Source organism: Leptosomus discolor, chromosome 19, assembly GCF_034619465.1.
Source record: "Leptosomus discolor isolate bLepDis1 chromosome 19, bLepDis1.hap2, whole genome shotgun sequence".
Taxonomy (NCBI): domain Eukaryota; kingdom Metazoa; phylum Chordata; class Aves; order Leptosomiformes; family Leptosomidae; genus Leptosomus; species Leptosomus discolor.
In genome coordinates this window covers 7,717,324-7,742,407 of record NC_141409.1, presented here as the reverse complement: position 1 = coordinate 7,742,407, position 25,084 = coordinate 7,717,324, and the positions used below count along the sequence as shown (strand labels likewise).

The window sequence follows — 25,084 nt, the reverse complement described above, 5'->3', positions numbered from 1 at the left end:
CGGCGTGAAAGACTGAACCATTAGAAGGCAAATTACTACTCCAAACAGAACACAAATAACAACTTACACTGAGCAGCTAAGATACAATATTATTTAAGATCACTCAACTGCAAAGCTTCACACACACACCCCCCGCCCCCAATTTGTGGTAAAGATTATACAATCATAATGAGATTTCTAAAATAATTATTACCTTAGGATTTTTTTATTATATAATGTATAAAAAAAATTCTGCTTTTCTTAGGCACCATCTTTTCTTAGTTACAATGGAGGATGAATGTATCAGTTAAGCTGGATAATCACTACAAAAATATCACAAGTGTTCTTTCAAAAAGCTCAAACAGCTCACATTCAAATCTTATACAGGCAAAAGTTTTAAAAATCTTCTTTGTATTAAAGAAAAACGCAGCCATAACTGACACTGAAACAACTGAGGCCCAGAAACAGCAAACTGAACAAAATGAGTCCTAGAGAAGACGCTAGTGTGCAGAACAAAAATAAGTGTTTACTGGCGGGATATGCACATGTATGTGTGGGCACGTGTGTGTGGGAGTAAGAGAAAACGCTAACGTGGCCACAGAGAAATGAGAACACATAGGAGGAGGAGTAAAAGATAACCATCAGGTCATTATGTAAAATTTACAGTTTGCTCAGATTTTTTAAAACATTCATTATCACTCAAACACTGTCAAATGTACACCTATCTAGTGCAGCTGCAAAGATTTAAAAAACACATTTGTCACTGCATTACACAGGTTGGGAGATTTAGAGAAAGAAAAAAATCAACAGTAAACCTCAGCAAAGGAACTGAAGAAAGCTTTCTGCTCGTTACTGAGGAAGCAGCTGTCCTCAGAGATGCTCACTGCTGGATAGACAGAGCACCGTACAATTTGGAACACAAATTCAAAGGTATGGCCAGTACAACTTAACCAGAAAGTAAAGATCACTGGAAACCTGATCTGAGCCAGAGCACACAGAAATTAAGATGTCTGAAGTTTACTGGTACGGCTGCTTGTGTAACTTATTATTGCAGAAAATTAAAATGCTATATATAAGCAAAAAAATGAGTGGTCAACATCCCTGACACCAGGCCTTGTGAATTTGCAGCTTCTTGATACTGTGCCATTTTGGGAAGAACCACAAATACAATTAATCATCTGCCTTGTGACTTTCAACACATCTTTGAATTACTGATGATTTTCCAGTCCAAGTTCCTGGGCTCCACTGGCAGACAGTTCACCTCAGAACTGGATCCAAGAAAAGATATGAGCTGGGTGCTCATGAAAGAGAACAGTGTCCGTAAGCTTGACAAATACAAATTCTCTTGTGATTTCACTAACCAAATACCTGTAGAATTTTAAAAGGTGGTTTTGAATATATAGAGTTATCCACGCAATTTGCACAAAGTGTTTAAAGAAAAGCCTGTGAGAGGCAAAAAGAAGTTTTAAAACTCACTCTTATCGTTTCAGATGCAAAATGGCCTTCATTAATCATCTGATTTCCAGTCTCATCCAGTTTAATGATAGCCCCCGAATTGGCCTGCACCTCAGCTTCAAAGGCTTGGTGCTTCTGCAGCTTCCCCTAGAAGTAAAACATCAAAGAACGCGACTGAGATTTGGTGCACAGCCCTCCTCCACATTTCCCAGCATCAAGATTTTTGGTGTAGTTTATGCACATTCAGTACCAACAAACAAACAATAAAATAGCACAGTTGAAATCATAGCTGTATCACACATTTCACAGGCGGATTCAAACATCCCAATTTTAGTTATTTCATTATTGTATTTGCTCTCGCGCACCCGAGTGTTCAAACATCTGAGAACCCATCAGATAGTTCCACCCACACAAGTTTATTTTCTACAAATATCTTTTTCTTTTTTGTGGAAAAAATGAGTTAATTCACGCTTATTTACAGAGCCAAAGTGCCCAACAAATTCTAGGATTAAACAAAGCTGGTTTTACTCTACATTACATTGAATAACTTTTTCTGTGCTGCTTTAGCATCTAATCCATTATTAGAAATATTCCAGTTATATCGGCAAAGAAACTTAGGCTTTTGAAGAACACTTTGCAAGGTCACAGGTATTTGCAACCATCTTTGTTCATCCCTCTCAGATCAAGTTACACTTATGCATTTGTTCTGTCGATCCCAGTTGACCTGGTATGCCCTAAAATTAATAGCACAGGAAACAAAATGGCAGGAGGACTTGCCTGTAAGTTGCTTGGGTCTTTGTAATTTTCATCAGATGCTATCTGCAGTTTCTCTTGGATCCATTTTTCAAGCTCATCTGCATCACGCTGGAAAAACTGGAATCGATAGGAATCTTCAAGTTTTTGGCGCCTTAGAGAAGATAGTTCCTTGAACCTGTGGTAACGGTCCAAAACTTGTTGACGCCTTTCTTGGATATCTTCTGCTGTTTCCAACACTTTTACACCACTTGGATCCATTTTCTGAAAGCCAAAAAAAAAACATTTTGTTTGTGTTACAGAACAATGGTAGGGCAGGAAGAGATCCATGAAAGGAAAGCCTCCTTTTCTGAACTTGTAACGTGGTTCACTTACAGTCTTACCCTGTGTGTACATGTATGTATATAAATATCATACATATAAATAAATCAAAGCACACTTCTAGCTGAAAAATAATGGGAAAAGAGTATTTACAAAGACATTTAACATCTACTTGCTTTGGAAAAATATGGCTGCAGTTATATAAAGGCCACATCACCTCGAACTGTGGCATGCACCTAATACAAATGTTAAAAATGTGTTTCTGTGCAGACATATAGATATGTAGATATAGAGACATAAAAGGTTTCTTGTACAACATGTAAAAGCTGGAAGCATTTTATTTAAAATACTCAATATAGATAAAATAAGAATATTACTGTTCTTTAAACAATAGCTAACTGGTCCACGTAGATCTACATGTATACTACACATACACCTCTGTGTGTATGATCATCTCCTCTCTGTTCTCTCAGACAATTAAAAAAGTCACAAACCCACTCTGCCACTCCCTAGACAACCTTTCCAAAGCCAAGACAGAGGCTCTCAGTGCCTCATAGATCTGGCCTGAGACAAGCCACTAGAGCAGTATTCCATATAACTTGTGCTGCCCGCTTCGACTGGAAATCCTTGTTTGCTGCTTTAGGTACTAAAACCTGTTACTGTTACCACAGACAGCAAAGAGCTGACTCTGTTCTGCTTCATCTCCTTTCTATTAAAATTGGGGTAATCTCTAATTTTCAGTTCCTAAACTTTCAAAAAGCAATTTGATTTTCAATAAGAGATCTGTACATTAGAACAAAACCGTAACACAAATTCTAAAAGCAGTACCATTACTGTCATCGGAGTGTCAGTATTTACTCAGTTACTTGACAACTCTGCAGATCAAGAAGCTGTTGCAACAAATGCTCTGCGCTTGAACAATTATACAATTAACGGCTTGACGTACAAGTGTTTACATGTACAGCTCACTTAATGCCTTTATTATAAACTCTGTAAGCATCAAGCTAAATGTACTTCCCATCAATGCTATCAAAGCCATGGAAGAAACCCAGTCTACAACTGCATACCAAAAGACACAGGCAATCTCTTAAAATACATCGTTAAATTGTTATTTAGTCAGTCGTCAGCCGCATGCTTTAATTAGCCACGTATCTTGCATAATTGTATGAAACGCTCCACAGGTTGGAGAGCAATCTAGATGGCCATGTTTTGTGTTTGGTTTCCAAGCACTTGTAAAGGGACCATCTGATAGAAGGGAACATATGGGGGCGAATTCACACATTCCTGAGCTCCCTTCCAACAGTCCCACCCTGCAGGAGGACAGCCATTTCAGCAGCAGGCGTTACTCCCATGAACTCTGAGCCCCAACTGCATTGCGGCAGTTTAAGGAAGGAAAGAAAAAAAAAAAAATCAGTTGCTTTCTCTTCCAGGCCTGGGCATTTCATTCATTATTGTCAGGAGGGCAAGGAAAGAAAAAACAACCAGTCTGGGTAGACTGTATTATATAAATAAAGTCCAGGTTTCATCTGGCAGTGGTACTAAACGCTCCACGTGGTTAGTGTATCTGAACATTAAAAGATCAACACCCCAAACATAACTTGAGCTCAACTACAGATCTGTTTTCCTGAGAAAGCAGCTGGTTTTTCAAGCCTCGTTTCAAACAGCCTTTCCCCCCCCAGGAGTGCAAGTTATGGCTAAAAACTTCCTGTGCTGTGCTGTGACACTGTGTTTGAATTCCGACAACGCTTCTTTTAAACTGAGTCGTGCTCAGGAACAACACCGTGGCTGTTAGTCTAAACGTACCGCACGACTGCAGCCTGCCTCTCCGCTTATTCCGGTTACGGGCAGAAAATGAAATCCTAGTCAGTCTTTGGAACACTGCACAGCCTTTTGCTGTCAACTTGTATTTCAGTACTAGAAATAACCTCCACATCCCACGCGACTTTAAATAACTTTGAATTATTTAAATTATGCAAATAATTATTGAAATTATAAATTTAAATTATTTTTACATTTTTAAAAACCAGATAGGAGACCTCCTGTAATTTAGCCTGGTAGCTGGTTCGCCTCTCACCACACAAGTCATGCAATCTGGCTCATCTTTTTGCTGGAATTCGTTAAAAGAAAGGCTCCTTTTATAACTACAGTAAGTCAAGCTAGTCAATTGTAAAAGAAGTGCTTTGGCCTAGCAATAATAGACTGTTCTTTCCTGCAGCGGATCAGCTGACGTCAGCAAGTCTGTGCTCTGCCAGAGCGCAATCAGCAGTCACTGGGGAGCTCGGAACTCAAAAGTCATCGATGCTGCAGAACGATGCAGTCTACCTCCCGTGTTTCCACGCTCGAACCGCAATACCCCTCTCGAATACAAAGCAGTTCTCCAAGATGTTTCCAACACCTCAGTCGAAGCCATCTAGGATGCACCTCTGCACCCCCAGAGAGAGAACCGCCGACAAGGAGTTGCGCTTCATGTTTTTAACGTGACAAACACAGCTCGAATCGGGGTGTACCCGAATGCCCAGTCCGACCCCCGATAACCAGCCTCACCCCACGTCGCTGCTGCAGGCTGATAAGGTCAGACAGAGCGAACCTTCCAGGCGGTGCGGGCAGGAGGAACGGCACCGGCCGGCTCCCGCCAGCGCCTTGGCCTTCCAGGCTGCCAAGGAGGCGTCATCGCACAGACAGCCCCAAAACTGCCGATCTTAACTGTCCTGAAGGCATTTGCTACTGTACTTTTATGCTGTAAGACTCACTTTAGAAAGCCACTCACCAGCTTACGTCTAACTAAAAAAATAATCAGAAATGCTTCTTTGCACTGTACCTTTGTGGCTGTATTATTTTATTTTTTAAGAAAAAGCCAACAAAAAGAAGTAAATTTAAGACAATTAAAACCCAACCCAAACTTATTACTCGCATCCTTCAACCTACAATGATTAGCCTTCCCTAGATGACACACGTTATACAAAGGGTACACTAAAATTCGCACGGGAATACACAACTGCAGATATTTACAGACACCGCAGTGCAACAGCGATGATGTCAGCAACATCATTCAAGTTCGGGAAACAGCGGTACCGAGGGGGGTTAAACAGGAATTACTGCGGTGCCGCCACGGCAGCCACACAGAAGAGCTGTCAGCACTTCCCTTACCAAAACATGTTTTCAGGGATTTAAAACCTCGAATGTAAAATACATTCAGTGCTATACAGAAGATTTTAGCGTATTTTTAAAAACAATCACATGAAGCTTAAAAAATTAAACTCTTTTGCCTGAAAAGCAGTCAGGTATCAGTATCTAAAGGTCACTAGCTTAAGATGTAAAAGAATGACTTTCTCTTAAGACCAGTGCTGATGTGCATTACGCATATTCCGCATACGTGACCCCAGTTGTAGCCTGTAACACGAGCGCTTTCCCTGTCAAAACATTCCCTCCTTCCCAAGTATGCACACGGGAGCAGCTCGATGCATTTTTTTGCGTTCATCGATATTACACATCGTAAGTCTTGTCAAAGGAACATGGAACGGATCCTGGCTACTCCCTCCTGCCTCCTGCTTGGAGGACAGGAATGGTTTGCTGATTTTTCTTCTTCAAGCAAAAAAATTTAAATTCTAGTATTGGATGTGAAAATAACCTTCAAAAGGAAAGGACAGAGGGGGAAAAAAAACAAACGTACATTTTTTCCAACTTTCATTTCTTCCATTCACAGTTTCCTCAAAATACTAGGGAAGAAGCAAGCCCCTACGTACGAGTCGAACACAGAAGCACCACGACTGCCTAGTTCAGTGCTAAGTTAGTACGTACTAGTACTGCAGGTAAATAAGAGAACCCTCCTGAAAAGCATGCGCAGCACTGGCTGCCGCTCCTGCGAAGGGAACTGCACGAGCATATTGTGTTACAGAGGAGTAACTGAAAGATGTCAGATCATACACCCTACACTAGAGATTTCAACACTACTGAGACAAAATTAACACCCAGTCACTGGTTGTTATGAATTTAAATCTACAAAATAAAAGAAATTTTAAGGGTGGACTATGTGTAGCAGAATCCTGTGCCCAAACACTCCTGGTTGCTGTTAAGGAAGGTCACCTACAGCCTCAAACCCCTACAAATTCCAAGCCAGAAAAATAAGTCAAGTGCTGCAGTACAAAAAAAACCAAGATGTGACAAAGTCGCTGATTAATGCTGGAGACTCAGATGGACTAACTGCAGCGCAGGTAAAATTCAAACAAGCCCTAGAACTACAGTAGGTATTACAGGGAGACAAGAAGCTGTAGCATTAAAAGAAGAGAGAAAGGTAAATTATGTTTGAACTACAGCAGGCTGCAAAGCTAGTGATTTAGGCTGATTAGAGGGTTTGTGCACAGCCTTAACTATGCACTTCTGAAACACGAAAGACGATTAAAGACCTGTTCGTTTTTAAGCATTTAGTCTTAAAATTTTAATTCCACCACTTAAATAAGAGCAGCTGAATTGCCTATTGGAATTTGGTGCCTTTACGTACAAGGGGTTTTTTGGCTTTGTTTTATTTTTAGTATCACCACAGACCTTTGATAAAACTACGCAGGGCTGGCAAGGACTGCGCTCTGCTGAGACTCCTGAGAAAGCAAATTACCTTGACTGCATTGCAGGAATGCAGAGTCTACAGGTAATGTGATATTATATAATTAACCACAGCATTTTCCATTCCCATTTGTTATCTTTTCACTGTAATTTTAATTGTAATATAAACATTTACGTTTCTATCATTTCCAAATGAAATCTAGTTGCTTGTGTCACCCAGCTGAAGGCTGGTCCATACATTCTGTCAATTTTACCACCACACAGATGCATAAGCAGTGAAACCACGACAAATCAAGGATTATAAACTTGTGCAAGTGGATGGAACAGGAACCAAAGCCTGGTTCAAATGCTTAATGTTCTACAGTGCAAATCTTACCACGGTGGATTTTTAGATGCTGTAAGTAAGAAGATACTGCTCAAGGACTTTCTAAAACAAAAATCTCTTAGAAAATTAATCTACATCAAAACCTGATCACACTGAACTGTAACAATCACAAAGCGTTCACACACCATGCATCACAGACAGAAATTAGGAAATTCAAAGTACTAAAGGAAAGGCAGATCAGACTCAACACTGAGGTACAAAGCACCTGTTCTATAGAACAAACTCTCAGACAAATAGCTTTTTGTTACAAATAGGTCACCGCAATAAAGGCAGGCAAGTATGGTGATGGCACTTCATGCATTATGTAAAAATACCTGGACTTTGACTTTACGAAATGATGACAACATGACGGAGGAATGTAGAGTCTAGAAGGGAGGGGGAAATGAAGATAACATTCAACTGATGACTAGCATAAGGACATGGCTTAATTTTTTTTTTTAATTTTTCAAAATATGTATTCTGCCACAGCACATTTCATACTTTCCTGTTGGTTTCTTGCCACACACATTCGGCGTTACTGTTACGCAAGCTATTGCAAACAACAGACCTCCTCATGCAAAAAAGGTTACAAATATCAACAGGAAAACTCAAATAATTTCGTACGTAACAATCTTCCCAGTTAGTTTAAAAAAAAAAAAAATTAAAATCTGAAGGTCAAAACAGAAAGTAATGTAAGTTACCTGGACTTGGCAAATGACACTTATTGCTACAGCATGATCAAGCGTGGTAGCTTAATTTAAAAAACACAAACTCAATAAAAAGGTTTTGAATATGAATATCTACAAAAACGTTTACTTTCAACTGCCATAGCAGAAAAAAGGACAAGTAGCAGTTGCGATAGAAGGTGTATCTGAGCTAATTACGTAGCTGCTAAGTGCATCTAACCCACTGAATTTTTAGCTGAGAATTTCCTTGCCTCCCCTATCCCTACATTTTCCCCACGTTGCAATCCCTGGAGCAGTTCATGGAGAACCGCAGCTATGTGCCTTTGTGCCAGCTGAAGCTGGTGCCTGTCTCTCTCGTGGCATTCGCACAGCTCCGTGTCTATCAGCCGCAGCGGCGAGAAGCAGCCTGCCGCTCCAGTCGATCCACGGTCAGCTACCGGAGCACAATGCCGGACTACGCCTGGCCATCTCCATCCATAGCATCTGCAGTCTGCTCCACCCCATTCTTCTGCTGCCTACACGCCAGGGACAAATGGAAAAAACAAACTCCCACACTACACTAACATGCAGTGGAGAAAAGGCAGGAATTCATATTATTTCCTCCAATAAAGGGGAAGCAATTAGTTGCCCCCCAAAAGGAATGTATTTATGAATGAAACAATTACAACCCCATAAATACATTAAGTAATCAAAAGGAAGGCAAAGATACTAAGTTATTTGCATTACATTACTAATGTAAGTTATAAATGTAATAGTTGAGAAATTAATTTCACACCAAGAGGTACCACCCTGTCTGAGGAGATTTAAGGCTTCTCCTACCTTTCTGTTGTGCAGGAGAAAAATGTGTAAAAAACGCTTACGAGACAGTCTTTGACATTCAACATTTTTGTTATTGTTGCTAGCTTTCTTTGTTATTAAAGAAAAACAGAGCCACAAATATTTCTGCTAACTTCATCAACTACAGATCTCGCAGAAGCATAACATTGAAATCTGATTTTAAAATAAAACTGCTATTTCAATCTGACCAGTACAGATGTATTTTTTTTTTCCCCCCAATGGGAATGGAAATAAATTACTTCTTGTGAACAATGTAACCTGCTATCTTGGTTCAAGTATTTTCCACAGCTTAGTAATTCCATTACTACAATTATAGATGCTGCACACAATGCAGCAGAAAAGATCCCATTTTCAGTCTTTTGTTCATAATTTTCTCTGTGCAATTTATAAGTTAGGACAAATGAAGACTTCATGGAAGAATTCATTGTTAGTTGCATTTAAAAGCATAAAAATCACACAGGGGGATTTAATATTTGTTTTGAACAAATCTGAATCCCTGATCAAGGCCTTTCAGTGAACACAGTCATTGGAATCTTCTGGCACTTTGCTGAAAACAAAATGCCAAAAGAAAATGGATTTTTTTTTTTTTCCAGAAAGATACAGAACCGTTTCAGGCTGAGTTGGCTTTTTTATGCGTTTTCCCCCCCTAATGTGTTCATTCGCCATGTCCAGACAACTGCTCTTCAGAACCTATTTAAATATGTATGAAAGACTGCTCAATAGTCACGTACATTTTTAGGCTGGAACAGAGAGCTGTTTTAATGATTTAAATACCTACTAAAAATCCTAAACAGTCAACATGAACCTGCTAAAAAAGCATACAGTAATAATTGCTTATGCTTTTCCTTAAATATCAGGGCAAATGATTACCTTATTGGAACATAACTATGATCTATAGTATCATTATAACCAGACAAGGTGTATGCAGGCAACGCATTGAGAAAGACTTGGCTGTCATGACCCGCATTTATGTTGAATTAAAAAAAAAAAAAACCTACGTTAATCAAGGAAGGAACAAACCCTGATTCTTTTATGAAGGAAACCGTAGTGCTTGACCTATATACTGAAATGACACATATATGAGAGGAACACAGGTCGGGAGGATTTCTTCCAAACGCCTTCCCGCTCGGCTGGACAACTCCCGGGCATACCACTGACATGTCCGTCATTCCACGGAGGTACCGAGCTCCTCGAGGAAAGGGCTCTCCAGCCGCCCCCTTCCCTTCTCTCCCCTCGCACAGAGTCTTTGCTGCATCTCCTGACCTTGGGCAGCTGCCGGGAGCGGAGGGAAGCCATTGCTGTGCCATGAATCCCCTCCGCCGGGCTGCCGCAGAGCGCCAGGGTCTCCCTTCCACACCCACCCACCCCCCCCCTCGCCCCGGGATCCCTCCTCGGGAGTAGGGGGGAGGTGGGGGACAGGGCTTTACCGCAAACCTCACCGGACAGGGGCGAAGAGCAAGGCGGGGGGCCTCTCGCTCTGCCCGCAGCGACAGAGATTCGCCGCCGCTGTTATTTTACCCGCCTGTTTATCCCTTCCCCAGAGCGCTGAATGAAATTCCTGCCGCGGGTCGAGGCTGCCCAGGGCGGATCCCGTCGCTCCTTGCCCGCCTGCCCTTTATCCCCGCCGCGCCCGCTCCCCAGCCCTCCCTTCCCCTCCCCCGAGGGCCGCAGAGAGACCCCGGGCGGCGCCGCGGCCCGACTCAGCGGCCGCCCGCGATACAAAATCCCCACGGCAGCAGCCGCGGCCGCCGGGGAGGGCGAGAGCGAGCGGCAGCCGAAGCGCCGCGGGGAGCCCCCGGAGGCAGAGCCGGCCTCAGCCTCCCCCCCCCCCGCGGGTGAGGGGACCGCGCCCCCGTACACCTGTCTCCGCAGCGGCGGGAAACGGAGCGGGTGCGGGGCGGCGGTGTCTCTATCGACCCGACCGGGGCGGGATGAAGGCGAGCGCGGCCCCCGCAGCGAGCGCGGCGCCTCACCGGGTCGGTGCGCAGGTCTCCCCCTCCAGCTCCGCACCCTCCGCCACAGACAGCGAGCGCCGCCCGCGCCCGCCTTTTTATAAGGCGGCCCGGAGATGACGTCAGCGCCGCAGACCGGTCTCCCGGCCGGCGGAAAGGGCCGAAAGGCTTCGGAAAGAATCGGGAGCCGGAGGCGGGGAAAGCGCCCCACCCACCCGAGCGAACTGCGGGAGCGGCGGAGCGAGCCGAGGAATTCCGGAAAGTGCCGAGAGATTCCGGGAAGAGCCGAGTGGCGGGGGAGGCTGCCGGAGGGCGGGGGGGGGGCGTTTGCGCCCCCTCAGCAGCGGGGGGCCTCGGGCCATTTCCTCGCCGCCCTCCAGCGACCAGCCTCGGCCACCGGGAAAATACGAATTACGCGAGGAACGGGTTAAAATGTCCGCGCAGCATGGCGGCGGGTGGGCTGGCCTCCCCCTTCCCCTCAGCCAGGGGCAGCTGGGGCTCCTGGAGGCCCGAACGGCGGCAGAGGGTGAGTGACAGGTTTTAACGACGTACCTCAGAGCGGCAGCCTCAGTTGTACATTATTAAAAGTACATGGGGGGGGGGGGGTGTCCTTCCGAAGCAGCCCGCAGTGCCACAAAGCAGCCTGGCAAGGACAGAGCAGCGAAAGGCTGCACAGGCTTGTCGAGAGAAATCTATTTTTGAAACGCCGATGCATAAATTCAAAGGAAAATGAGCCTTTAGTATAAGCTGGGTGTTTAAAATAGAGCAAAGAAGCTCTAATCTTAAATTATTTTTTTTTTATTTTTTTCTTTTTAAGAGGGCTGGTAAGGCAGCAAGCAGTTTATGGGATCAAAGGGGTGAGTGGGTTTGAGTGATGTTTGAGTTCATCACGCTGTCTTTTATTCAGGTACTTAAATGGAAGAAGCACACTTGCAGTGACATTGCATCGCAACCCAAAGGACTGCCTGGAACTATTGTCTCCAAGGAAGAGTATGACTCACAGCAACTTTAGTGCATCTCATCCTGAATGCACAGTGGTTTTGCACCCGAGATGCTCTCCTTTGTCATATTCGATACAAATATGCATATGAAAATACCAGGAATGCGTGCATAAGGCCCTTATTTGCACTGCATCTTGATAACAGCAAATGGATACCATTCAAAACTGCTAAAATGACAAAACCCAGAATAGCATAATACAAGTCAACCATCAGTTCAAGCAGCAGATGCAACCTTAAGCTACATCTAAAAATAAATATTGATTTATTATGATTCTTTTGAAATGCACACTCATTATTCAATTAGAATCTCTTATTACTGTTTTTGAAATAGTATATAAATATCTGGAAGCCTTACTGAGGCAGAAAAGGACACTATGGTTTTTACAAAAATACATGCTTACCTTCCCCCCCTCAAATGTTAGAAAACCCTAATACCTGTCAGAAAACAAACAAACAAACAAAACCCCACACAAAATTAAAAAAGCAAACAAAAAAAACCCACAAAAAAACCCCAACAAACAAGCTGTTGTATCTTACATACACATCATCAAATCCATCCTTGTGTTTTGGTACAGGCAGACAATTGTTTCTACCAGACTGTACCAATTACTGTCTTGGCTAAGTGAGTCTCCAACGTAATTGTAGACAGGCAAGGTGTCATTAAAACATCTCCACTCCATATAAAGCACCCGAGCATTTTCAAGCATACTGATGAAAGCTGTAAATTGCTTCAGTAAATTATCAGTAAATCCTGGTAGAGGATACTGGACGGAGAGTTCCAGCATCCCAGAACAATCCTCAGTAACACCAGTCTAAAGAATTCCAGTTTACAAAATATATACAACAAATACAAATTTATTTACCATTTGTTTATTTTAGTCAATTGTAAAAGCCAAGGTTAAAGGTTTTAAGGGAATTCAAGTACAGGTTACAACCTTTTCTCAAGGCTCGAGAGCAATATAAAAGTCAAATTCAGATTCTCCTATGGCCTCAACTCCACTGTCTACAGCTTCAAATTGCAGTGCCTCTAGGAATACCAAAAAAAAAAAAGATCTGGTAAAAATAAAAACTTTAACTGGCAACAGTATTTTGGAAAAACAAGGCACTGCCTTCTAGAACTCAGAAGCAAGTTTTCTCATCTTAGATGGCACCAAAATAGTTCAAGGACAGTGCACCATAAATGACACAAATCCCCCATCACGTATCTCCCACACTATCCATCTCCTGTATCCACCAAGGACCTGTAGATTTTCCTGACCACCCCTCTTCTACAGAAAAAGCAAACTGCATCAGCTTCAGATTAAAAAGAAAACTCAAACTTTAACATTAATTTAAACAGATTTCTAGAATTAACTAGTCTCAGAATAATCCACTGTCAGTACAGAAGTATTACAGTACTTGATACATACATGCCGTAACATTGATGAGGAAGAAAACCATTTATATAAAAAGAGCCTGTATAAAATGCACCTTAGGTAACCCAACCTATCCCATCCCACCTCCCCCTCAAATGATGGCAGAACATCAGCAAAAGCACTAGAGTGAATGCACCATTTTGCCACTGTTTCTCCTTTTTTTTTTTTTTTTTTTTTAAACAAGAAAATGCATTATTAGCTTCCAGCCATTTGCTGGATAACGGACACCGAATTTCTGTAGATTCAGGAACTCTGCTCGTCTCTCATGAAGTTACTATTACCCATGCAAACCTTTAAAAACAGTGAGTCTACCTCTCTCAAATCAAGAGCACTGCCTCTTGGAGCGAAGTTACATTCAACAGAGATAAGTGTCAACGCTGCGAGGCCAAACGCCTTTACCAATCTCACGGTAGTTTTAAGATGTTGTTGAGGCAGACAGGCTGCAAGTACATCAGCATAATTAAAATGGAATTATAAAAGAGATACAATAAATTAAAAAAATAAAGTTCTAGTGGTAAACTTCTGAGACCGATTACTCTGTTAAGGCTTCATAAAGCTGTGAGGTATTTTCACTTCCATGAACACAACAGCACCGTGCAAATTTTCAGTCCAAGAGTCTCCAATCTCTGAAGCCCCGAGGTCACCAGGATACTACACTGAAAACATCTTCTGCATGTTTGAACACATGGAGGGAAAGTCTTCAGTTTTCCATAATTTACCATATAAAAAAAAAAAACTTATAAAAATCCATTTGGAAGCTGAACTTTGCTTTATTTGCAATAAATTAAACACAAGTCTGTTCTGACCAACATAAATCTCGATGAATTAAACATTGACGGAATATATTCCCCTGGGCCCTCTAGATACCAAGAATGTTTACTTTAGATTTAAACAGGAAGCCAGGTCTGAAAGCACTGACATCCAGGGAGGAAGAAACATCAAGTGATTCAGGATTTCCAAAAGGCGGGCTCCAGAGTGCCCTCCGGGACTGGAATTTCCTTCTTCTCTAGACATACCTAGTGGAGAGAGAAAGACAAAGAACAAAGGAAAAAGAAGTAAGTATCTTAATTAGCCATCTCTTCTCAGGCATTTGGGTAGCTCTTACTGCACACATCCAAAGCATTGCTAATAAAATGTACCCAAATTAATTTTGAAATCCAAGTACAAACTCTGAAGCTATCACAGTTTAATATCATAATGAAGTCACAAAACAATTTAAATAACAAAGTATTTTACAGTTTTGCAAGCTGTCTTAAAAAAAAAAAGATGCAGAATACAATGCTAAACAAATACTACAGGGAGCAGTTCGAGGTGTCTGCTTCCTCATGTACCTCATCAGGGCAACAGACAAAACCGAGCAAGCCACTGACAAAAAACCAGCTGTTACAGAAATGACTCGGCAGAATCCTCAACCTGTACATCTCTCACTGCAACTAGTCTCACTGAACTTCGTTTATAATCAAAATACATTTTCTCTGAGAAATACCAGATGTGAAGAAAGGAATGAGATGTTTGACATCATAACTATCATTAAGGTAATTCAGTAAAAAGTTACAAAAGACGGGTTACATCATAGCGATGAGTCTGGACTATCAGGTATGCTGCAAGCAGCACCAGCCTCATTAGCAAAATGATGCATATATCAAACAAAGGGAAGAAAACCATTTGAAAACCAAGAAAAAACAATGCAAACGGCTTTACCTCTAAGAAGAACTTGAAACGCACTAAAGGGCCGATCTGTCCAGCGCTGGTAATCGCCTCAATTCTGCAGAAATAACAGCACATTTCAAAATCTACTCACAAAGTTGGGTTTGATGTACAAGTGGGTGTGGGGGCAACCAGCAGAGATTGGAAGAGTTGGACAAGTCATTTAAGAGCAAACACTCACGAAGTAAAAACCAAGGATTATTTCACATTCTTAACCACCTGCATCATACCTTGGGCAATACTCTTCTTGGATAAGCAACATCATTTTCCAGAACTGGTCCTGATACTGTTTCATGAGAGCATGGCCACACACCTGTGGTACAGAAATCCACAAAGACCAGGTTCCAAAGCTGAGTTTCAGACTAGCACGACTACTTCAATGAACCTGTTCAATATCAACCCCTTAACATTTTATCCAGACATTTAAAGAAATATACCTACACGAAGAATAAACCAAGCAAATCCTCTAAATGCCATTACTGCTACCACAATCAGCTGCCTTTTTTTTTTCTTGTTGACCATGTGGTGGCCACTGATACCGATCTTGTGTTATTCTTCCTCTCGCTCCAGCCTCCCTCCAAAAATAACAGCCTTCCCTAACACCATTTGCTAGGGCATATTGTGGTCCTTTCCCCATCTTGATTACTGCAGTGTGGATTCAGCAGCTTTCTTCATACAGTCAGTTTACAGGACCAACGTCCCTCAAACTTTACTGCTACTAACAGAACTGGAGCGTTTCACTTTGCACTTTCTCATTCCTACTTCGAAAGTTCTTTAGAAGGCATCTGATAAGCACCAAAGTGTTCTTGTGTTCAACAGTACTTGTTGTTTCCTTTGTCTCTTAGTTAGCGTAGCCCTATATCCTAGGACATGGGGTGAAGATACACCAGGCTCTGTCCTTCTCGGCCTGAAAAACCCTTCCTGTTTCATGAAGTAACTCAGCTGGAAAGGCCACAGGACCTCACTGCCTTGTACCAACTGATGCTGAGTGCTTAGCAGATCTTACTCGTACAGGACCATGCAATTATTTTTAAAATACAAGAAACCTTAAACTGAACCAAATACAACATTAGTCGCAGGCATAAAAACTTCTGGTTTTGAATCATTTGGCTCCAAAACTGTATTTGCAACAATGCGGAAATATTCACATTCCTTTCTGAAGGAATAAGGACAAGTTAAAAAACCTCTGCTGTTAAAAATCGCAGCAGTCCCTCAGATCCCTCAAATCCCTCACCTCAGCAATCCCTTTAGAAACTAAAGTGTCACCAATTTAGATCTCTTTAATCATTTAGTAATCCACATCACTTACCTCCAGAAAATCAAAAAGAAGTGTAACTGTCACAACTGGCACAGGCTCCATATTCAAGATCTGAGCAAGCCAGCGCCATCCATGGTTCAGTCCATGAGGATGATTCTATAAACAGCAACAAAAAAAGCAAGTTACCCACCGCTTGTTTCATGACTTGCAAAATACTATTATCAAAACAGGCAGCTTTCTGATTTACTTTCTTCTTTATCAAGTTATTTTACAATAGCCTAAGATAAACCTTGATCATTATGATAATATGAAGAGGGGAAGTAAAGGTCAACACTACAAATGACTTTGCATTCCTTTGGTGATTCTGGTTACGACCATCTCCCTTCAAACAGGTTATGAGCTGATTTAAGCTCAGCGCGCCTTAACCACAAATCAAGTTTACAACCATTCAGGAGACTCTCGGGATAGTAACGAGGTTCTCGTTACCACGCTATACACACATACCCCTTGTTTGTTCCCGTAAGGCCAGCGGATTTGCATGATAGCACCATAAAGACGAATCAGTCCTCCCATCCGTTTAAGAAACTGCTCTTGCTCTTCCCACTTGGACTCATCAACATGATATCCGAACATCCTAAGTATGAGAAGACATTCCAGTATCAGTACAGCAAAACACATTCACTTGAGTGCCTGCAGTTCTCCACTTACTTTAAGCCAACTGTACTGAGAACAGGGATACTCGAAAACCATACAAGAATTATTCCAAAGGCTGATCATTACCCTCTGGTTCATATGTTCCGCTATGTGATACAACGTAGGATATTTAGGTTCTGTACTGGATATTTCAACTTGAATCAAGCTATGGCTATCAACAGTTCTTTGAGAAGGACAAGGAAGAAGCAGAAAAAGAGCATTTCCAAAGCTGAAGGACACAGCATCTTCCAGGGAAACAGGGTCAGGGGAACTGCACACTTATGAGTGAATCTCCAGAGCCTATGCTGGCACATCCCAGTGCCTACGTACTCAGAGATGAAGAAAAGTGGAGTTCACTCAGAAGAATACAGTCTTGTCCCTTGCAGGGTTCATGCTGAAGAAGTCCAATAATAAATTTACCCCTGAGATTGTTTCGTAGAAGTCCCCTCTTTGAACTCAGGGTAAAATGGCACAGCATAGGGGCATATTTTGTGCAGATGAGCTAGAAAGAGGTCTCCAACTCGAGGGTACGCTTCCCAGATTCCTGAGATCACCGCACCAATTGTGAAAGCTGCATCATGGTTCGAAGATACTTCTTCTGCTGCTTGTCTCTGGAGGGGGGGAAGGAAAGTCAGTCACCACACCTTCAAGCCATTTCTCAGACAAGAAAAAAATCCCTCTTTTTTGTGTAATTAGCCCTTACTAAAGGATCCTAATGTTTCCATGGCTATGTAGCCAACTACAGAAAAGCTGATACAGCCTTATGGCCTCAGCTTCCACAGACGATGACAATAAACTTTGGTCCAGGACAGAAAAAAGGGGGTAGCAAACACAGGCACAAAGTGCAAGGCTGCACAGATACTTTCACTCCAAGCAATCATTTTCAAATGTTTATGAATAATTTTCAAATTTCTTCAAGTCACAGTTTTACTCCATGGGCTAATTTTTGCATATATTTGTCACTGCAGGGACAAAAGAACGTTTCAAACCGCCCAAATTTAACAAATAAAGACTAGAAAAAAAATACTGCCAACTTCAAAAAAGCAACTTAAACCATGACTCTTCATTCCTTGGGAGGTGCTAACTAGGCAGCAGGGACACAAGTTTGCCTCTTGGGCCTTAGCTCCCCCCCGCCCCCTCAATTCTGCCGAGATACAAGGTTTTGTGCATATATACAGTTTTGTGATAGATCATAAATTAACTGTCAACCTGTTTTCCACTAACACTGTACCTAACTAATTCAGAATATGTAACACGTAAGCCTAGAATTTAAAATAGTTCTTCCTCCTAGAAGAGAGAAAATAGGGGAGTGGAAGGAAAGAGAAACTAAGTTGTTTTTTTTTTTTTAATTCAATTCTCTAATCAATATGAACGTTAATACATGCAAGCTAAACACCCAGGAATTTTGCTCTTAGCAGCTGAAGACAGCAGACAGCGTCCAAAAGAACTTCTTAAGGCACCAGCTACCTTTGCCACCCCAATAAAGAGAACATTTCCTCACCACAAATCTCTCCGCAAGTTTGTAACAAACAAAATCCAGCCCCTCTGGATGGTCAGTCACTGCTGCAGTCACTCCAAAACACTGAATAGTCTTTCCAGAGAGCAGGTTACTGAGCTTGTCAAATACCATTTTCAGATGAGAGCCTGCAGGTATGTAAGGAATGTAGGGAGACAGATTAGGAAACAGCAGACAAGCCTTAACCAGACCTCACCAACAACATAAAAACTCGATCGAAATCCTGAAGACAAGGCACCTCAGACTGCACGTTTGCTACATCTGATCAAATAAAAAAAAATGAATCACGATGAAGCAAGATGCCTCTGAGGGAAGCAACAGACCTCAAAACATAAGCAAACGCTGTGCTGCAAAGACTTGGATTGCACGTGTACCAGCTTTCTGCTGTAGGGGTAATTACAGAAACGTGAGCTATGTTGTTTCCTACTAAAATCTTTAGAGCAAAAGGCATTTCAGTTGGACTGGGTTCTTGGTGTTTTCCTAACCTGATTTTCTAGCGATCTGGCTCACAGGGATCAGAGCTACTTTCTGCAAGTCATCTCTTATCTTCTTAACCTGCAAACCAAACAAACACACAACTTTAAAAACCTTTACAGACAAGTAAACTACCATGACAGTTTGGATGAGCAGACTGCTAATAGAGGCTGCTAAGTTCAGGGGGTTTTTTGGTTGGTTGGTTGGTTTTTTAAAACGAAAGCTCTCCTATTTCCCCTAGAAATTAAGACAATCACTCTTCAGCAGTATTAAGCATTTGTTCATACCTCAGTTTTTTCACAGTCGGCAAGTTCACTGAAAGAAGCAGCGCACTGCTCAGCAGCATCCTGAAGCTGCTGGTACCACTGCATGATACGTTCTTCTGCCTTAACTTGAATTCCTGATAGTAAAAAGAAAAGAAAATAGCAGAAGACTAAGACCGACCTGAAATTCTAGAAAACCTTAAGAATTTTTTTTTTTTTTTTTTTAAAAGGCAGGAACTAACAGCTGCATAAATGTTTTTTCGCAGACTTTAGAAAGTTACATTCATAAATAAACTACAAGTTTGCAAGCTATACTGGAGACCTCCTCCTTCAGTTTAGTAGCTTACACATGCAGGATATCTGGACTTAACTTGCTCTCAAGAAGGAAGCCATTTCAGTGGTCTGTCCTTGTATGTTTTGTTGTGTCCTGCACGACTCATCTACACTCCTAAGAAGGCACAACGTTATTCTCTAACGTGGCATACAGCCTAGGAGAAGCAGGGTTTGCTCCAGTGAACACAGTCAATTTATGCTGCGTTAGTTCCATCGCAAAAGTTTGCTGCCAACGGTCCTACCCCCATTTTGTAGTTGTGCTAAAGTAAAGGCTACAAGAAGGTACGTCATCACAACGGTAAGGTTCCAAAGTAGTACTCAGCCTAACAGTAAAACAGTGTGTAAGGAGGGAAAGGAGGAGGGAAAAAAATGGAAAAAAAAAAAAAAAGCCTAACCAACCTTCTTTCTGAGGCTTCCCCCCCAGCTGCTGCGCAGGGGCAGGAGTCTGAGCCTTCATCTGCTCTTTTTTCAGTAACTCTTTCTGCTTTTCTCTCTCTTCCTCTTCATCTCTCTTCTTTTTTTCTTCCAGAGCTGCAGTGATTTCTTGCTGCATGCCGGTTACCAGCCCTCGCATCTCCTGCAGTGCTCGATCAGTATTGGCCACATCTACTTGAGTAGGGAAACCCCTCTGTCAAGAAACAGGAGGTAATACAGCATCAACCTTTCGTTCCACTATCTGTAGACCAAGAGCAAGGAGCCTGTGAAGCATTAGCCTTCAGGTGATCTGGGAGCCGACTACACATTTTATCCTCTGGTGAAAATATCTTTTTCTTCTTTACGTGTACATAACAATGTGTAACATTTGTAAATAAAGTTAGTGCATGGCCAGATCTCACAACATCTTGGACAACAAAAATTAACAAAACACTTCGACAAGTATAAGGGAACCCCACTGCAAAGCCTAGACAGCTTCCTCCGCAGAAAGCCAGCCGTGACAAGCTGGAACAGAGAATGAGCCTTATTAGAGTGTTTTATTTTTCAAGGTTTGTACCCCATCTTTAGAGAAAAAGATTTTCAAGGAAACCTAGCTACTGCAAAAAGGCTTAGGAGTACAGGAGAATCATAAAGTGTTCAGCATTTAGCAATTTACCAACCACTCAGCTTCCATGGTTGTCTCAAAAAACAGCTTTTCAGCGTCAAGAGTTTACAGTATTTTAATATTCAATTTTTCTCCTGTAGAAATCCTCATGCATTTTTATAAGCCATTTTCAAGAGAACAGCTGAAGTGCCACAGAAAAGAATCCTCCTTTTAACTTAGATGCTTTATAAGATGAATATCTGAGAACATTTCTGTGACATCTTATTGAACAGCCTCAGAACAAGCCGCCTTTGAAGACACCTACAGGAAGCTTTCCGAAGGAATGACAACCAAAGTTAAGAGCAACTCCAGAGCCTCTACCTCACTGGCGGTGCGGATGAGTCCTGACACCAACCCACAGAGCTGGTTGCCACGATTACTGTACGCAGAAAGATCGATTGTTGGCAAGTCTTTGTGTCTGTAATCGCGATCAATCTGCTGGTTAAGCTGCAGCACTTCCTCCTGGATGGAATAAAGGCAACGGAATCTTTCCTGGCCCTCTTCCTTACGCAAACGCTCCAGCTCTTCTTGACGCTGCCTCTCCTGCTCTGCCTCACGCAGTTTTAGGTTTAACACCTGGGGAGAAAGAGACACAAGAGACAGAAAATACTTAAATAACTCTGGCTTTACAGGTCCTTCCTGGCCTGATGACTCTAACTTTACAGGTCCCTCCTGCTTCTACAGCACATGTGCCTTTACCACCTTTCCACAAGAGTGCAGCAGGTGTCTAGGACAGCACCAAAAAATACATTCCCACTCCAGGGATGCCACGTAAATACAAACAAATGAATCGGTCTTTCCAGCTCCCACCAAGGGGTCACGGTCTTTTATGAAAGACAACTTTTGTAAGTCTCAGACCTTTGCTCGGAGTCGGTGTTCTTCCTTCAACTTCTCTTGCTGTCCCTGAGCCTCCTTTGAGCTACAAGACATACAAAGACAGAAAAGCTGTATTCAAGACGTGCACAGGACAAAACACAAACAAACACACAGAAAATTACTTTTAAAATAAGCCAAGCTAGAGGAACTTTAAGTATCACAAATATAGCCTTTTTCTAACCATTGGAACCTCAAGAGTAGCCAGAGACCTACTCTGAAAGACAAAGAACAACAGGATAGTTAAGGTGAGAAAAGCAGCAGGTGAGATTTTTCAAGCACAAGTGACTAGCATAGAACTGTCAGGCACAAGAATTAATCTTCACTTCGATTAAATGCTATAATATTTTAAGGATACCAGAGCTAATCTCACCTCTTCTCCATCATTTCTCGCAATTCTTGGAGTTCCTGACGCTGCTTTAGCTCCCTCAGTTCATCAAAGCGCTTCAGTTGTTCCTTCGACATTTCATACAGTGCCCTCGACACTCGCTCAAACTTCTGCTGCCGTTGCCTTATCGCCTCCTGCGGATTGCAGAGGTGCCAGAAGCACCACAATGTAGTAATCACCAGAATTTTGACAGAAGAAAATACAAAATAAATTGCCCAAACTGGGCCAACAGGGTCTACACGGGGTTATCCCAGACTTTACTCTCTAATGTTTAGGATAACTTACTGTCCTGCTAGTTCTACCACAGCGTTGTTACATGTAGCTCTCCTGTGATCTACACACACCATTAAGTTTTGGTGCAGTTTATTTTTTTACCTGTGCTTTCAACTTGTGTACCTCTTCATACATCCGAATGCAGGCTTCAAACTGCATGAATTTAGACGGCAGAACTGTCAGAAGGACTTCGCGATCCTTTTCCAGCAGACTGAGATGTTCGTTGCCCTGCGAGGTCAGCACAGAAACCAAATCACTGACTGAATACGGTATCAGCAACCCACGAAGAAATCAAGTCTCCTAAACTGCACATCATTTGCAGAGAAACAGACAAAGGAGTCAACCAGTGCGCAACTTTTTAGGGTAGTTATATACCCCAGTAGTGCAGCCTCACCATTTTGAGTATCCTCCAGTACCTGTATGACACTGGGATAATGACTTTTCCCAATCACTAAAACTGGGAGCAGAGATACCAAGAGCCTACAGGACATTCACAAAGGCTACCTGTCCCCTAGAAAGGCCAGGCTGGCTCCCCACGTTCTCCTTGCATTCAGTGAAGATGTTACACTGGAAGAAGTCAAGACAGGTTTACACCTTGGCTCTTCAGAAGGAGTCTTTAGACTCTCTTACAACATTTATCAGATCTTTCTGCTTCCTTAAGATGCTTTCCTCACCGTATATTTCTTAAGTCTGGACGGGGCCAAGTTGACACCAAACTTTGCTGCCTAGTGTCATTGCTACGCTCTGAGGTCATAATTCAATGCATAGCAACGGACATTTGTTTACTTTTCGGGTGCTTCTTCAAACATCGTCATCTCCACAACTCAACTGCTCGTTGCCCAGCTCCCTTCCTTTCACCTTGCAGAAGACAGCCATAACACATCTAAGCCATTCAAAGACTCCAGAGAACCCAAGGGGGTTGGTTATTCATGGGCCTCACCCTACTCCGTGACCTTATCCCTCCAAACAGATGAATCCCATGCTCCTAATCCATAATTTTGCTTAGTTATGGCGAAAAAGGGAGTTTGCTTTTGGCCCATTATCAAACATTATTCTATGAAAACCCTGTTAATACCAATTTTATCGCCACCTGTTTATCATACAAAAAGTTGAAACTAAGAGTGTTGTTCCCCACAAATTAACAGCACAAAACAACCTTTATCAGACAATTTACGGCAGCACGTTTTTTCTCACAGTTGCTCACATATGGATTATAATCAGAGCATACCTCTGTTTCACTCTGCTCTGTAGATGAAAGCGGTGAAGAGGCCTGGTGGCTAGCAGACATGATCTTCTCCAGAGAAGACCCGTTTGTGAGGGCAGTGGATTCTTCAGGTGTTGAACTTTCAGAGGGTGCAATTTCTTGGGCTGATTGCCCAATTATTCTGTCTAGGACCCAGCCAGAATAAGGAGACAGATCAAGAGAAGGGATGCATCCCTCCAAGATATCCTAGAGAGAAAAAAATTTCCGTGAATGTGAAACACATCAAGAAAGCAACGAAAACATCTTCACAGGTCAGCAGGTGCTTTACAACCACAGCTCAGCGCCCCATTTACCCATTTCGGCTGCTCTTTTCAACACTTTCCCCTACTCCCCTGCTTCTGCAGGACAGCAGGACCGCCACGCCCGAACCTTCTCCTGTAACACCTCCTGCCCAAACCCTGCGCTCTTTAGCCAGCCCGAGGAGCCAGCCCCGACCAGCTAGAAGGGGGCAGCGGGCCCAGCCGCTGACACGCGAGGAGGAGCGGGCAGCAGAGGCACCACAAGCACGACTTAAATATTTCTAGCCCTGCCCGTTAACGAGGCAAGGAGTCGGTGTGTGACCGCCCGGCTCGGAGGGCCGAGTCACGGCTCCCGCCCCGCCTCAGCCGCTCACAGCCCCTCTCTGAGCCCGGGGGCTCCGAGGCGGCGGCCGGGAGCCAGCCCTGACCTTGTCGCGGTCCCACTGGCGGCAGTAGCTCAGCCGGCCCCTGTCCGAGTTCCGCAGAGCCTCCAGAGTCTCCCAGTGTTGCTCCCGCAGCTCCATGACAACCGCCCCTGGCACCGCAAACAACGCTCCGAGCTCCGCCCCGCCCTTCCGCTTCCGGTAACGGCTGGGCGGGCCTGCCCCGTGCGCAGCGCGCGGGAAGGGCGACGGTTGCCGCCTGGCGGGCGGGCGGGGCCCTGGCGCTCCCCGCCGAGAGGGAGGAGCGCGGGTTCGAGTCCCGCCAGGGCCGGCTCCCGGGGAGGGGCGAGGAAAGGGGCAGGGCCGGGAGGCACCGGCAGCTTCGCGGCTTTCCCCGTTATTTTGTGTGGCCCCGCGGAGGGAGGGCTGGAGGCCACCGCAGGAGGCAGGGAGAGGCCACCACCCCTCAACGGGGAAAGGGCCGGGGGCGCAGGGGCCTGCACGAACACCCCGGGGAGGGGGGTTGTTTTTCCAAAATAAGGGCCAGAAGACCCCAGGCACAGCACACAGAAGAGGAAAACCCCAACGTAACTGATTAAGATGCAGTTTATTGTTTTGTTCTACCATAGCACCTTTAGGATTTTTAAAGGGTTAAACACACACAATTACAAAACTCTCAAAAAATGATTAACTTACAAAACCTTTATGACAAATACTGCCCCCATGATCACATCGCACATAAATAGGATACAAAAAGAGATAAAAATAAAAAAACAATGTTTATTTTCATCCCCCTAAGAGCCATTTACTGGAAAGAAGAGGGCACTAGAGAGCACAGGAGTTTTAGGGACCCAACACATTGAAGACCTGATTTTCCTGGGGAAAGTGCAGACTAGGCTGATGAAGAAGTTGAGTATCTGTAGCTGCTCTTTAACTGGTTTAAGACCAAGTCAGTATTGCATGCACACTGTGAACGCGCATGGCATTCACACCAAGACCACAACTGAAGTCCCACTGAGGTT

At 43.2% G+C, this 25,084-nt stretch overlaps 2 protein-coding genes across 7 annotated transcripts in view; both read right to left on the bottom strand.

Annotated features, from left to right (window-relative positions):
- Positions 1–10,953, bottom strand: part of SPTAN1 (spectrin alpha, non-erythrocytic 1) — a 51,604-nt gene extending 40,651 nt beyond the window's left edge. For 3 of the 5 annotated variants that reach the window (XM_086475797.1, XM_009947637.2, XM_086475796.1), the window contains exons 1-3: positions 7,765–7,797; positions 2,212–2,451; positions 1,456–1,581 (exon numbers count right to left, since the gene is read on the bottom strand). In XM_086475797.1, coding sequence (XP_086331923.1) covers positions 1,456–1,581; positions 2,212–2,451; positions 7,765–7,797 — 399 coding nt within the window. Of the gene's footprint in view, positions 1–1,455; positions 1,582–2,211; positions 2,452–7,764; positions 7,798–10,925 lie in introns of those variants that run through there. The other 2 variants (XM_086475798.1, XM_086475799.1) reach the window with 1 other exon arrangement.
- Positions 10,954–14,070: 3,117 nt separating this feature from the next.
- Positions 14,071–24,206, bottom strand: GLE1 (GLE1 RNA export mediator). 2 transcript variants are annotated; one of them, XM_086475518.1, is made up of 16 exons: positions 24,108–24,206; positions 23,395–23,626; positions 22,279–22,445; positions 21,889–22,037; positions 21,501–21,561; positions 20,964–21,218; positions 19,964–20,192; positions 19,256–19,368; positions 18,980–19,049; positions 18,480–18,622; positions 17,399–17,589; positions 16,790–16,919; positions 16,337–16,441; positions 15,258–15,340; positions 15,022–15,085; positions 14,071–14,336 (listed from the first exon to the last, which is right to left on the bottom strand). In XM_086475518.1, the coding sequence occupies exons 1-16, from the start codon at positions 24,201–24,203 to the stop codon at positions 14,268–14,270; spliced, it is 2,157 nt and encodes a 718-aa protein (XP_086331644.1). In that variant the 5' UTR covers positions 24,204–24,206; the 3' UTR covers positions 14,071–14,267. The 2 variants fall into 2 exon arrangements, with proteins under 2 accessions (XP_086331644.1, XP_086331645.1); XM_086475519.1 differs by having other exon boundaries at positions 22,279–22,404; positions 23,405–23,626.
- Positions 24,207–25,084: the final 878 nt, after the last annotated feature.